Consider the following 14,711-nt stretch of genomic DNA (forward strand, 5'->3'; position numbering starts at 1 on the left):
ACCCTGAGATAAACAGCAAAGGCAGACGAATAGCCATAGATCAAGAAGAGAGCCGCTCGAGGAATAGAAGAGAAAAAACTTGAAGGGAGAAACACATAAAAGACAAAATGAGGAGGTGAAATGAGGTGAGAGCGAGCACCACGGAGAGAGAGAGAGAGTGAAAATTCACTTGACAGAGCGAGAGAGTACAGAGGCAAAAACAAATGGAGCGAACGGACAGGGAGATGAATGTGTCGGCGAGGTACAGGTTTTGTAGTTTATAACATACCCGCTGGGAAATATTTCATATGAGCAGAGTAGTTTGTGCACAGTGACAGTGGATAAATTTCTTTTTTTGCCCCAGGTGAGGAGAGATAGATAAATACCTTAACACCAACCTATGGCCATATGAGCTGGTTCGAACACTGGCTAATATCTCTGCTTTTTACTGTCCTGCATGAAAAAGCCACGACTTTATGTCGGCCACAGCATCAGTTTGGCTTAATTTAATAAACCAAACTGAAAACAAAAACCTCGGCTTTAGTTTGTGTAGCAGCTGTCTCAGATTCATTTCACTCAATTCATCATAATAAAAAGCACTTGATCAGACAGTAAATGGACTGCATTTGTTGAGAGCTTCTGTACCAAAGTGTTTTACAGTCACTGACCAAGCACCATAGCAATGAATGAATATGGCTATAAGCCTGGAATAAGGTTTATGCTGTATATTTCTCATTCTAAACCAAATGTTCTCCATTTCTGACCAGCACCTCGTAAAATAAAGCGTTGTCTGCTTGTGATGCCTTGTTATAGCTTTAAAAGGACATGTAATCGAGATTTTAAACAACAGTACAACAGCAAATAACTATTTTCTATATAAAGATATAGTGGAGTAATGGCAGTGCTGAGCAGAGAACGAAGTCACACCCCCTTTGAGTGTGTTGTAATCCGAGCTTCTCTGTTCTTTGCTTTGGTATCAGGGACCAGGGTGCGTGCATGTGAGTCACTCACTGTTAAATCATTGCCCCCCCCCCCCCACTCACACGCAACATGGCACAGTGCAGTGCACAACGTTCAGGTAAAAGCACCTTCCAGAATTTCTTCCACTGAAGAAACCACATTTTTCAGCTAAAAGGGCCTCCGTCAAAGAAATAAGATAAGACCAGAGCACAGGCGGACTGTCCATGGGGACTACCAGCTCAAATCCCAGTCAGCCAGTGAACTGTCAAAACATCCATAAAGTTTTTAAACTTTTTACTGGCTCCATCAGTGTCTTTTGTGGGGCCAGTCCCAGCAGATAAGTCCAAGGCTGAATTTCTTTTCCAGTCCAACCAAGGAGCTGGCTGGCTTTGCTGAGATATAGAGCCCTACGAGCTGCTAAAGCGCTCCAACTTGACTGGGAACTGGCCTTTCTTCTCCTCGACATGTAAATAATGGATGGCTATATAATGTTACATGTCTGTTTTGCATTAGTAACGTTAGCTAACTTGCTGTTACCGATGTTATGAATTTGTTCAGCAAATGTTTCTATTGCTAGCTGGCTTATTGCCAGCATTGCCATAGAGCATATCATGGCTAGCATGCTAGCATGGGCTAAACGTTGTGGCTGGATTATTTTTTGTTGGCTCTCATGTACACACAGTAAATTAATTAAGTTGTGCATCTTGTTATGTGTTCAGTGGCTACTTTCAATGGGCTTCGTAACACCTTGCTGCAGACTGAGAACATAAAGAGCAGCCGGCAGTGTGGCCAACAAAGCATTTGTTTTGGTCCAAGATCCATATCATACAGTATAATCGTCACCTCCCAGGCTGAGGGGAACCTTTGCTGCATGTCATCTCACTCTCTTTTTCCATGTCTCCGGTCCCTCTCTACCACAAATAAAGGCTAAAATGCAAAAAAAAATAATCTAAACAGCAAGATAGCTTTTATACACAAGTCAGACATAAATTTTGTGGCATAAAACATGTTCATGAACCTCAGATTTATCTTGTGAACCCTTTGGAGAGCCCTGACCCCCAGGTTGGAAACCACTGTTCTAAACGTCTCCTGCTTCTCTTTCAAGTTAGTATAATTGTTTTCAGTCCATGTTTACCAGGATGTCTTGTGCAATAGAACACGTTTTCCTGAAAGCTTGAATGCATAACCTCCGTAATAGTCTACAGCTCTAGGTCAGACTAAGCATGAATAGATGGAGGGAGCGCTGTAAACAAGTTTTATATGTGATATTTATTTATTCACGTTGGAACTGTTCAATAATCTTATGACACTGAACTGAAATGTTTTGAGACATGTAGTCTAACAAAACAACTGATTGATGAACCACCAACTGCGAAAAAATATTAAAAACAGGCTTTGCAAAATATCATTAACTGACTAAATAAACATTTGCTGTGACTTGATCCCTTACATTTGAATTTTAAAGTTCAGTCAATGACTTCCAAACCTTAACTGTGATTATTCAAGACTACCAATCACAGTTTTGCAAGTGACAAGTACACCTCAAGTTTTAGCTATGATGTCCCAAGTCTTGAACTAACACACCCCAAGTCAAGTCCAAGTTGTTTCTTGAGTGCTTAATGAGTTGACATGCAACCCTCACCAATGCCATTTCATTTTTTTTTAAACGGGAGTAACAGTTAGTAATATCCAGATATATCTGATGGACGTCAGCAAGATATCAGAGCCGAATGACTGCACTTTTTTTTTTTTTTTTTTTTTGGCATCATAATTTTTAATCTTTGAACTTTCAGTCTCCTGAAATAGTGCCCCTATAGCACCAGGTGTCATGGTTACAATAATAACCATGAGGAGTGTAGTGACATCAGCGCACTGGACATTCGTCGCCATGGTTACAACAGGAAACAGTCATGGCTTGGTTAAGTTTTGCCACAAATACGACTTGGTTAGGGTTAGGAAAAGATCGTGGTTTGGGTTAAAATAAGTACTTCCTTAAGGTTTGACGATCTTTGTTGTCATGGTTACAATAATACAAACATTGTTAAGGTTGTCAAACAGTCATGGATAAAACCAAATGAAACACAAAATGCTAGTTTCACACTGGGAATTGAACACTGGTCTCCTGTGTGATATTCCTGTCTTTTGTTGACCCATCCATCCACCCCAACCTTCTCCTAATGCAGACTTTGTCACTATATATACTACGTCAACAAAAGGTAACTATCTACTACTAGTCTTGTCTCAAGTCCACAACTCTGCCTTGAACAAAGTCAGAGTGTATCCTGCATAAACACATTCATCCTGAAAAGTTCTGTATTCTCAGCAAGTTAACTTTGGGTCCTTCTCAGCTGGTTGTTGCCTCATATTGAGTTGGGATCGAGGATGGGCCGACCTTCCATGCAAAATAAATCCTGCCCTGCTTTCATTAGGACACTTTTTTATAACACTGCAGCAGATGTTGAAACACACACACACACACACACACACACACAGTGACACTCACACTGTGCAGCCCCCTGAGGAGCAACCTTGCCTCCTCTCAACTTTTCTCAATTTTTCTTCCCCACTTTCACTCATCTATTGCTTCCTCCTTACACCCTAACAGCAGACTTCAAAGTGGCTGCTATTTAGAGGTTACTCTAACTAGAGGGGAGCTTTTCCCGCACAAAATTGGCTAAAAATACATTTCAGTTGCTTCATAAGCATTGTTGTCTTCCCTAGCTGGTAAATGGGTTGTGTTTGAAATGGAAGAGGACAACATGGCCAAGTTTCCTCTGTTTCAGTAATCTTTCATATTTTAGGCTGCAGAAAACATCCACCTTGAAAATGTGCCTCAAGTATGTATTCAGGACAGATCTGAAGTATCTGCTGAGAGCTGTTGCCATGCAATGAAATGAGGCGCAGGTTGGAAATTAAAGTAAACATCCCACGCAGGGTGCTATATGTGCCTGTATTTCAGAAAACCATTTATAGGGGTCTCTGAAGTGTTTTTACAGCTAGCTCAAATACTCTTTGTGGTCCGGCTACAATGTTTGACATGTGTAACAAAGGAAATATATACAGCTCAAAGGTATTTTCCTGGGGGACTTATACATCATTCACAGCACGTATTTTACATCACTTACATCGCCTCCACTGTTTTTGTCACAGCATATTTAACACACAGTCTGTTATACATGATCTAACTCTGGTTGATCGTCCAATTAGAGATTTTTTTTTCCCTCTTTTCCTACATGTGACAGCGTAGTGAAACATGATCTGGCTCCGGTTTTCTGTCTCTTGAGTGTGTGTGAGGCAGCTCTGTGTCTGCTGGTGATAATCATCAGGTTTGAGGTCAACAGACGCAGGACAGACCATGGCCAAAGGCTGACAGATTACACCACACTGATTTACTGCACACACACACACACACACTGCTGCCACAGCCATCACACAACACACATAAAATGTACTCCTCCTTACACACTCCTACATTTTAGCTGTGAATTATGTGCATTTATATTTTCATGGACAAAGCTGCACACACTAATTTATGTGTATGGCCTCACAAGCACATTAGCATGCATGCGTTAAGTGTCAGTGCCAGTTTCCTCCTGTCAAACAGTAGCAGGGCAGACAGGAAGCAGGTTGGTTTGGAGAGCATACAGGGGTAAATACCATCACCTTTTATAGACATACCCAATGGCACAGCTGCACATGCACATACACAAGGACACGCATATATTCCTAAATCCATAGTTCAAACAGGGGACAGATGGCCTGGAGATTGCATCATAACCCAATAATGAATGGCATTTTTTGGCAACTATACACCACTGCTCCGTGTACGTTCAGCTCACTCCCAAAATGCACTTCTTGTGCAATATTCATGACTCCGAGAGCAAACATACATGACTCCATCATTAAGGGACAACATGCAACATGACAGGTGCTGCTCTCATGTGACAGCCACAAGCATATGCTCATATTAAAAAAAAAGGCACATGCACGCGCACACACACACACACACACACACACACACACACACACACACACACACACACACAGACCCTTAGGTATTTGATAAATCTAAAAGAAAACAAACAAGCAAACACGTTCTTACCTTTGTGGTAGTTCACCTGCTTCGTTTGCATGGAAAAGGTTCCCATCACAAGACCCATGTTGACTTCTGGCCACAGACAGATTGTGTGAGCTTGCGAGTGTGTGTGTGTGTCTGCCCGCCTATAATCAAAGTGTGCTAGTGAGTGTGCATACAGCAGGTATGTGTATGTTGTAAATAAGTTACTCCATCAGACAGATGTGTGGGTGGAAGTACAGATATCACTTCTCATGCTGCCTCACACCCTCACAGCTCTGCTGCCTCTGCTCGAGGGTCTGTGTGTGAGAGTGTGTGTCTCTGTCTGTGTGAGTGAGTGAGAGAGAAAGAGAGAGAGAGGATGTGTGTGTGAGAGAGTGAGTGTGAATGAAAAAGAGGGCGCACATGCACTCTGAAGCTACCTTTGTCTACGCTGTCACTGAAGCTGCCTATTTTACATCCCCTCTGTCTCTCTCTCTACTTCGCACACGCTCCCTCCTCCTCTCCGTCTTTCCTCTCTCTCAGTATGTCCCCTGCCACCACACTGTCATTCCATCAATTCCTCGGTGCCTCTTTATGTATCTGCCTCTCTCTGTCTCTGCTTCTCTCGGCTCCCTCTTTCCCTCCTATTCGTCTCTGTCGCTCTGTCTCTTTGTCTGTCTCGTGGGGAAATAGGGATTGCACACTGTTGCGCAGGAAAAGACAGAGACAGAGAGAGAGAGAGGGAGACGGAGCAGTTGTGTGTATGTGGAGAGGACGACGTAACTCAGGGGAGAGCGATAAGAGAGGAGGAAAAAGGAATGAGAGAATGATGAAAAGGAAAAGGAGAAAAAGAGGTGAGGGGGAGGAGAAGAGGGAAGAGGAGACAGAGACAAATTAGGAAAATTCACAAACACCAGGGGAGGCAAAGTGATGGTGAGAGAGGAAGGGAGTGAACGAGAGAGAAAGAGCGAGATGAAGAGTGCAAGAGGTGAGGGGAGATAAGGGACGACTAGACTGATCGGTCCCCCTTTGCTATTCGGCAGGCAAACAGTCTCACTGTGGAGAGTGTATTTGCTGCTTTATCTCTACATGCACTGGTCTGACAGGTGGTGTGTGTGTGTGTGTGTGTGTGTGTGTGTGTGTGTGTGTGTGTGTGTGTGTGTGTGTGTGTGTATGTGTATGTGTGTGTGTGCGCGTGTGTGTATGTGCGTGTGTGTAATTATTCTGCTAGCAGGTGGGTCACGGACAAAGCCCCGTACATCTGACACCACTACATTTGCAGAGGCGGCGCCTCGCATATGTCAGCGCCGGAATCAACACGCGGCTTTTTGCTCTTGAGTCTGCTGATGAATCCATCAACTACACACAGATACACAATCAGGCCACACACCCACTACAACAATACAACCTGGGGCGAATGACGACAGTCCAGAACACGGTCCACCTCACACATGTACTCCTGTGTCAATCACGCTTAACCCCTCGCTGCCCTCCGTGTAACACCCTGCTGTTGAGATTGGGAGGATGCTCCGACACTATTGACTACAGCCCTTATTGAAATTCTTCACGTGGCTTTAGTTAAGAAAACAATTTACAGCCGAGCCATCGCTGTGGCTGAGCTGAGGCCATCAAGGCCAATGATAAAGCCATTAGGCCATGGCATTCATTAAAAGCTACTGGCTGCAGTAGCCTGCACGCTGAGAATCAATGCAGAGTAAAAACAAGTGAGAGGAGGGAAGGAGGAGGTGTGAGAGTCTGAGGTGTAGAGAGAAGAAGAGAAAGAAAATGGAGAAGAAAAGAGAAGCAGAGACAGGGAGATAGACAAAGAAAGTGAGAAAAAGGAGCACTGCAGGGCAGGAGTGTGTGTGTGTGTGTGTGTGCGTGTGTGTGTAATGGTGAGAGACATTTTTTGAATATGCAAGAGCTCACTCCAACACACACACACACACACACACACACACACACACACACACACACTCTTCCTCTTTCTCGTAGCTCTGCAGAAAGAGACAGATCTGACACCAGTTTCTAATCAAAATCATATACTAACAAATGCAACCACACACAACTACACGCATACATGCACACATACAAACATGCACAAACACCCACTGGTTACCGCAAGTGAGAGTGGCAATATATCAACAGAGAGAAACAGGTCTTTAAATTCACACCACAGCAGCGGCACACACATGCTGATTAAATTCTGAAAGCTCGGCTGAATAGACGAGATAAGGGAGCGTGATTTGGTGTAGTGATGATGTTTAACTTCAGTGGAGGGGTTACATACACGTCTAACAGTGGAGAGAGAGCCGTTGGTTGATCAGACGCTTTGAAAATCCACTGGATAAACGAAAAAGCCACAGTGGAAAAGCTGAAAACCAGGCTGTTTGATCATTCTCTGCAAAGCTGACATTTTGTAAATACCAAGACTTCAAACAGCACCGAATGGATTGATTTGAGGAAAACAGAAAGCAACGAGGAAACAAATAGAATACAATAGAAAATAGAGCAATAGTAGCAGTTAAAAGTTCATTCATGTCTTTGAAAGACGTAGTTGACAAACCAATCGTACAACAATCTGCTAAGGACGGCCTTGTAATATGATTGAAAGCTCCAGCCGCTGAGCTCAAGAATTAATCTCAATCTCAACGTGGACAAAAAAAGTCTTTAAAGTGTTCAGAAAAATGGAAGTGAACATTTGAAGTTTTCATGACAACTGGGCAGACGCCAGCTGCTGAGTCATCACGAGACTGTGATGCAATCAAAATCTCCACATTTAAATGAACCTAGTGGTTTGTCAGTTAGAATTTAATAAAAACAACTTACTTGTCGCCCAATATCCCCAAGACTGTCGTCAATCAAATGTTGGACCCTAACCCTGAGAGTCAATGCTAGTTTCTTTTAACCATTTCCACAGTCATTCTACACTTAAGTTAATGATTGGTGTATTAGTGTAACCATGAAAAATGAAGATAACAAAGGTCCCCTAATCTTATCAGTCATGTTTACCCAAACCACAATGCTCTCATAACCCTAGCAAAGTAGCGTTTGTGCTTAAAACTAACCAAAGCTCAAACATAGCAGCATCAGATTAGAAAACACTTGTGCTGTACCAGAAGTCTTGGACAAATGACATATTTTGTGATTTAAACTGGAGAACTTGTTGGTATCCACAGATCCCAGAAGACAATCAAAGAGCACAAAGTTCCTGCAGTGCTGAATAAACTCTGGTGTTTCACAGAAAGATATCATCATTATTTGGGATCCGTATATGTGGAATTTACAATGAGCTCCTGAGGTCCATTCGTTTCTTTGGTTTGGCTAAAAACTGGTGAGAACTGCAAAAGCTTTACTGTTTAAGTTTGGAAATTGATTCTTAAACTTGAGCTGTGATAAAATATGAACGAATCCAATGACTTTTTCAGCAAATGGAAATTGCTCAGGTGTCATCACATGACCGACAGTAAGAATGCAACTTTGGTCACCTGATAACAAGTGGGATCCGCTTGTACACTGCAAAGATAGGCCCCTCCCGAAGAGAGAAAGACTGGGGTGTACTGGTTGTGGAGAGCACAACATCTGTAAGAATGGAAAACACCCTGCGTAAGACAGTGAGGGAGCCTCAGAAACAGACGACATCAGCTGTCTGTGAACATCAGACCAAAACAGGTCGCAACATCGATTGGGAAGGGGTCACAGTCTTCAACCAGGAGTTATAGATGGGCGAAGATCAAGGAAGACATTTACATTTAAAGCGAGTTCAGAGACAAAGTTCAGAGACAAAGTTCAGAGACTGCTTTTTTAGTTAGTTCAATTTGTTGTTCTGAGTTCTTTACTGATTCCTCATATATGCTGAATTGTCAGTTTAGCATTTAGAATTAATTGGAAGTGTCTTAACTAATCTCTCTCTCTCTTCACCTCTAATATCATATTTCATGGTTCTTTCCAGGAAACATTTTAGTAAATTATTCAAAATTTACGCATTCAGAAAATTAAATGTTACAGATTGAAGTGAGTGAGTAAACCTTGAGTTTAGGATATTTTACCACATATATCCAGATCTGCTGTAAATCACCACTATTATTTAATCCTTTTCAGTTGTTAAAACAAGGAAACAAACATAGCTTTGCAGACGCGCAGTTGCAGAGCAATAACACTAACGGCAACAGGTTCATCACATTAGGCCGACTGCCAAACTCTGCCAAGACATTACGCCTGACATCATCTGCGCTGCTACTCAGTCCTGTCCGGACCGCTGTGGATCATTCCGAGTGCCAGCCTACCTCTTTCTCATCATTTATTAACCATTACACAACAGACCTTTTACTAGATTGAGATGGCTGCCTCGATGAATGGATGCAGGGTAGAGAAAGGAAAATATGGGGATCAGACTGTGGGGTTGAAAGGTAGAAAGCATTTGACAGCCGAGAAAGAAGGTGTTGACAAGAAGCAGAAATGTGGCGAGCAGGCAGTGAATAATAAATTGGCTGGTTAGTGGCTGCCTGGTCTTATCAGACGAAGGCTGGATGGAATCTGTCATAGTGATGACCACACAGAGGAGAGGAGAGGAGGGCAATGAGAGCAGAGAATTGGGAGGGAAGGGGTGCGAGTGAAAGTGACATGAGACGGGGGGGGCAATAACTGTAGGAAAGGAGGAGAAGAGAGCAAGACAAATATGAGTGGAGAATTTGGAGTGCATGATAGATGGGAGGAGGTTAGGGAGGGATAGAGAGAAGGTGGGGAGAGGCGAATGAGAGCAGAGAATTGGGAGGGCAGAAAAGATGGAGGGAGATAGGTGAGGAGGGAGAGAAGGAGGGAGGGGGTAGATGGAACGAGGGAGCAAGGGAGTAGAGAATGACAGAAACAGGATGGTGGGACAAAACAGAGGGAGGGAGTGGAAACAAAAGAGGAGTAGTCAGAGCAGTGAGATGAAGAACAAGGAGTGAAAACTGCACCTGGCCACTAACTGGCTCAAACGGGCTTAGTGTCGTCTGAGTCATCAGAAACAAACGGATTGATTTACTGCAGTGAGGAGTGGAGAGGACGGGCTCAACGATCCTGATAGTAATGGGAATGAGGTGTAACACTGCTGAGATCAGACAATTCCTGCTGTTAAGAGTCAATCACATGTCGTTTTTTCCTCTAACAAAGCCAAACGTGTCACTTGCTCCTACACAGACTACAAACCACAGACTACAAGCTGTGCAACAAGGCCTGACTGCAATCAGTGTGCAGTGAGTGAGTAAACACTGCCACAATCATTTTGCCCATAGAATGGGTTGCTGATACATATTGTCATCATTTAAAAAGGACCATTTCACCCAAATTACAAAAACAACGTATTATCTATACTAGTATTTGGCAATTGCAGACAGGTATTGAAAAGTATCTGTTTTGATTTGTTTTTTTCTGCTTTGGGATGAAGCTGAATCCATTTTTTTCTTGACATGCCCAAAACACTGAAAATTACATTAAAAAAGTAAGCTACAGTAGGAGCAATGTCCCTGTTCCTCCAAACCAAAAGACCTCACTGTCAACAGTTTCCATTGGGACAATTAGTTTAATCAATAAATCAATAGTCTGAAAGTTAATCAGCAACAATTATGATAATCAATTACATTTTTTAATGACCAAACAATGGCAAAAAAAAAAAAATGGTTTCAGCTTCTCAAATGAAGCTGGTTGTAAGTGAACTGATGATCTATAGATCTAACAAGGGATCAAATGACTACTTGGGGGGGGGGGGGGGGGGGGGGGGCGGTGGGAGGGGAGGAAGGGGGGGGGGTAGTGTTGCTTCCAGGAGCCAGCAGGCATCTCGTTTTTCAAAAGCTAAAAAATGCCTGAACTGTACTTTCACAACCTGCTGAGCACCAAATGAATGACGGTGGAAGCTAGACGGTGAACTTAGTGGAGCATTTAGCGGCTGAAGAGCCGAGTATTTCCCTCATAAACAAAGTTTGAACGTGGACTTACATTCACCAGGTGGTCAGAAGCACGACTCCAAATGAATGATAACGCTGCTTTACAACAGCTGGATGCGTATGTTGTGTTTTCTGGCAGGTTCGCCATTGCAACTTCAGGTAACGATATGTCAATGTTGTGCTGTTGTGATTTTTCTGTTGCCCCCTGGTGGCCAAAAATGTTAGTTAGTTAAGTCCAATGGTTTCCGGCCTCAGGGTCTGCCCCCCACCTAAAGGGTCTCCAGATTCATCTGAGGCGCCATGAGATGATTAATGGGAGAGAAAATAAGAAACTCTGCCACACAAATTTGTAGGTTTTGTATTGGGTCATCTGTTTAGGCCTCAAACTGTTATTTAAAGGAAACCAACAAAGTATTTTGTTGTTTTGTTGGAATATGTTATACTACACAGGTTTTTACTTGTGAGAACAGATGCCATGGATTCACTGACTTGCACTGAATCACTTTAATACTGAAGAAATCTTAAAAATGAATGATCTCAGGAAAGTTCTGAGAATTCTCATTTCATTACTCTAGAATATCTTGTAATAATAAGATTTTTATGACTCCGCACCAGAAATAGCCAGAGGGGGCATATTGATAGAACTTCAAGGCCTTACATTCACAAGGACCCATGGATGGACTGATTAGATTTTGGTGGTCAAAGATCAAAGGGCAAAGGTCAAGGTAACAGTGACCTCACAAAACAAGTTTTTGGCCTGATAACATTTTATATCCAAATGGTCAAAGGTCAACTTCACTGTGACATCAAAATGCTCTGCAGAAGCACTAACTCAGGAAGGGGAGATTGTGACCATATTTCCTGCAACTTGGTGGGTTGGCGGAGGCAAACAACCATGAGCTGGTAATTCAAGTTTCCTTTTTTCAGCTTCACTTCAGCCCCTTGTTAGCTCAATGTAATTTTTCAATACTGTAAGTGCCAAGAACAAAAGGAGGCAGAAATCTCAGAGATAGATATATCAAAACCTGAACAAATTAAACCAAAACTATGTGTGTGGCCACACAGAGAAAGAAAATCTGCCTCTCATAATAGTCATGTAAGTGAACTCAAAACAAGACTAGTGTTGGTGCCCAGCTGATCAGTGGTAATAGTGTTATATTTGAAGGAACTGGGGCCTGTGATGGTGAATCTGCGCTGTCTTGAGCTTTCTCTCCATGACAACCATCTATTTCTTGCCTCAAGGTCAGTGAATCAGTGAATCTCTGGGAAAGATTCACCACTGTCCACCGCCCACATACTTCATGTCACCTGTCAAGATGTGAAAAACTCCACTTTGCGGACAACATCTAACCTACTCCCTTTGGTCGATACACAGATGGCACATTTCGCAGAGCTCTTTAAAATCTAGTCAGCTTGAGGTGAACTTGCACAGAACATTACCCAGTAAGAATCACACTAACACCAAGCTGTTTATCTATTCAAAGTTGAGCTTTGCTGACATATTTACTGTTTCTTTTTCCCATAAATGTTTTACAGACAGCTTCACCTTGCCTGTGGGTGCTACTGTACTGAAGCCCCGTCACCCTCCACTACTATTCCTGGACACAGACATTTATATCGCACACGACACGCCGGGGTGTTTGCTTCTTCAAAAGTGCAAATGAAAATGCAATTTACATTTGTGTTAACTGCAGCTGTCTTATTTCTTTACCTACAGTACCCCAGTGATTTGCGTGACCTGAATACCAACACTCCTATTGACTCTCCCTCTCCGTGTCTCCCTTTTCCTCCCCCCTCAGCAGATGAGAGTGATGGAGGTGTTAATTGTGTGCAGCTTGGGGATTGATTACAGCGTTGGTAACTCTATTGCTGTAACTCTTAAACTGACCTAAAACGCTGACTGTTATTATGCATTACATTTTGTATTAAACACGCACTGCGTCCCCTATGGCGCATTAAAAGTGATATGACAGCATTTTGGAGCTAAGCAGCAGCAGCACACCCACAGGTGTAGCACACTGGGAACAATCCAATATTCACATCAAAGCATATGTGCACAAAGACACACATGTGCTCACTCACACTCGCAAGCATGTGCAAATACACATACTTCCATTCTCTCATTTTTCTTTCTTCCCTGCTCTCTGTTGCCATTTACTCATCCACCCTACTTTCCCTCCTGCTCCTCTCGGAATACAAAAGTGCAGCCAAGTCCCACTGACTCAAAGTGAGAGGGGGGGAGCATGAAGCGAATACCTGATGGGAAAAAAATGGAGCTGCTGAATATTTCATTAAACACTTCTGAGGAACACCTCAGATCTGAGTACTCATGGCCAGTGCCAGCGAACTCTGAAGATCTGCGTCAGTTTTTGTCATCGTTCATCAACCATCAGAGGAAGAGCCGCTTCATCAGCAAGCACTTTGAGACTCTGAATATTTAAGGCTTCATCTGGTTCAGACTCAACTTCACTACTGCTCTGATCTGCTCTGACAGTGTGAGAGTGTGTGGTTAAAGTGATGGTGACAAATAAGAAAGAGTAATATGACGCCCTCTTCTGTGCAATCTGAGAAACACAAATCTGAAGAAAAGATGCACAAAACACTGAGATAGAGTCAGGAATCTAAACATTTGAAACTTCACTCACACAAAAAATAACATAAATTATCCTCAACTTTAAAATAAGTCTTTTTAAACAATAAAAAATGTTAATTTAGGACAGTGGAGTCATTTGTTGTTGTGAGCTGTCATTAATGAACGACAGCTTCCTTTTTTTCTTTCCTTTCGTAAATCAGCTTTTTCAGTCGAGGTGGTAAACAGACAGGAAGGAGGAGAAGGATGATTAACATTGCATGTTCCTCTCATTCCCAACAGAAGAGCACTTTGAAGACAGAGAGGAGTTAGCACATTTAAAGTTTCTTGTTTTGTTCCTCCAGGAAAGTTTCCTCTGAAGGGTCTTTGTTTCTGATTACCACAAATCCTCCAGGCACAAATGTAAACCAGTTTAAGGATCTGAGTTAATTCTTTAAGAATTCATTGCTTCATTAAATAGTGTGAGGTGGTAAAATAGACAATAAAAAAACTGGGATGCAATACAGGTCATGAGATGGATTCAGGCTAACATGAGATTCAAGTAGCTGCAAGCTTCCTTGCTGAACTCAGTTGTATTTTCTGTGTTTCGCTACAGATTCTGAGCCAAACAGGGTTTTGTTTGCTGATAACTAACATCAGGGGCCATCACCTGTGCCCGGACCACCACAGAGCGCACTGTTCTGCATCCAGGTAGGTTGGAATTGTATACCAAGCACCAGAAGGCAGGCTGCACGGAAAGGATAAGTGAAATCATGCAGGCTGTTTACAGCTTGGCACGGCTTGACAGGATGTTTGGTTTACAGGGTTTACAGGGAGATGACAGGAAGCTGAGGAGAAGTTTAGGTCTGAAGCAGTGCAGGGAGTGACAGACAGTCAGAGATGAAAAAAGAGGAAAAACAAAGTGATGAAAGGGATTTGCTGTAATCAGCCTGCAGCTAAAATACATGAGCAGAGCTGGAGAGAGGCCTGAAAATTGCAGCCTGAGATTTCTGGAAACTGGAAAACAAAAAAATGTTGCCAAAGAAAGCAAAAGAAATTAAGTTAGTATTGTTGTGTTTTAAGATTGTTTACTGATATTTTAGGCTTCAATACATTGACAGACATCATGTCAGATAAATGGCACTAGCCACAATGCGACAAGAAGCATCACTGTTATACTGTATTTACGCAGGTTGCTAACCAAGGCAACCATGTTAAGATA

The 14,711-nt window shown here is 42.6% G+C and overlaps 1 protein-coding gene across 3 annotated transcripts in view; it reads right to left on the reverse strand.

Moving 5' to 3' along the window:
* Window positions 1-14,711, reverse strand: part of kcnip1 (potassium voltage-gated channel interacting protein 1) — a 38,515-nt gene that overhangs the window by 19,517 nt on the left and 4,287 nt on the right. The window contains exon 1 of one of the 3 annotated variants that reach the window (XM_022759922.1): window positions 8,485-8,560. The exons of 1 other annotated variant lie outside the window; for it this stretch is intronic. Coding sequence is in view for 1 of the 2 variants with exons in the window: in XM_022759921.1 (XP_022615642.1) it covers window positions 5,042-5,099 (58 nt within the window). In the remaining variant the exon portion in view is untranslated. Of the gene's footprint in view, window positions 1-5,041; window positions 5,621-8,484; window positions 8,561-14,711 lie in introns of those variants that run through there. One more of the 3 variants, XM_022759921.1, reaches the window with a different exon arrangement.

Source organism: Seriola dumerili, unplaced genomic scaffold (genome assembly GCF_002260705.1).
Source record: "Seriola dumerili isolate Sdu_G_001 unplaced genomic scaffold, Sdu_1.0 BDQW01000331.1, whole genome shotgun sequence".
NCBI lineage: Eukaryota > Metazoa > Chordata > Actinopteri > Carangiformes > Carangidae > Seriola > Seriola dumerili.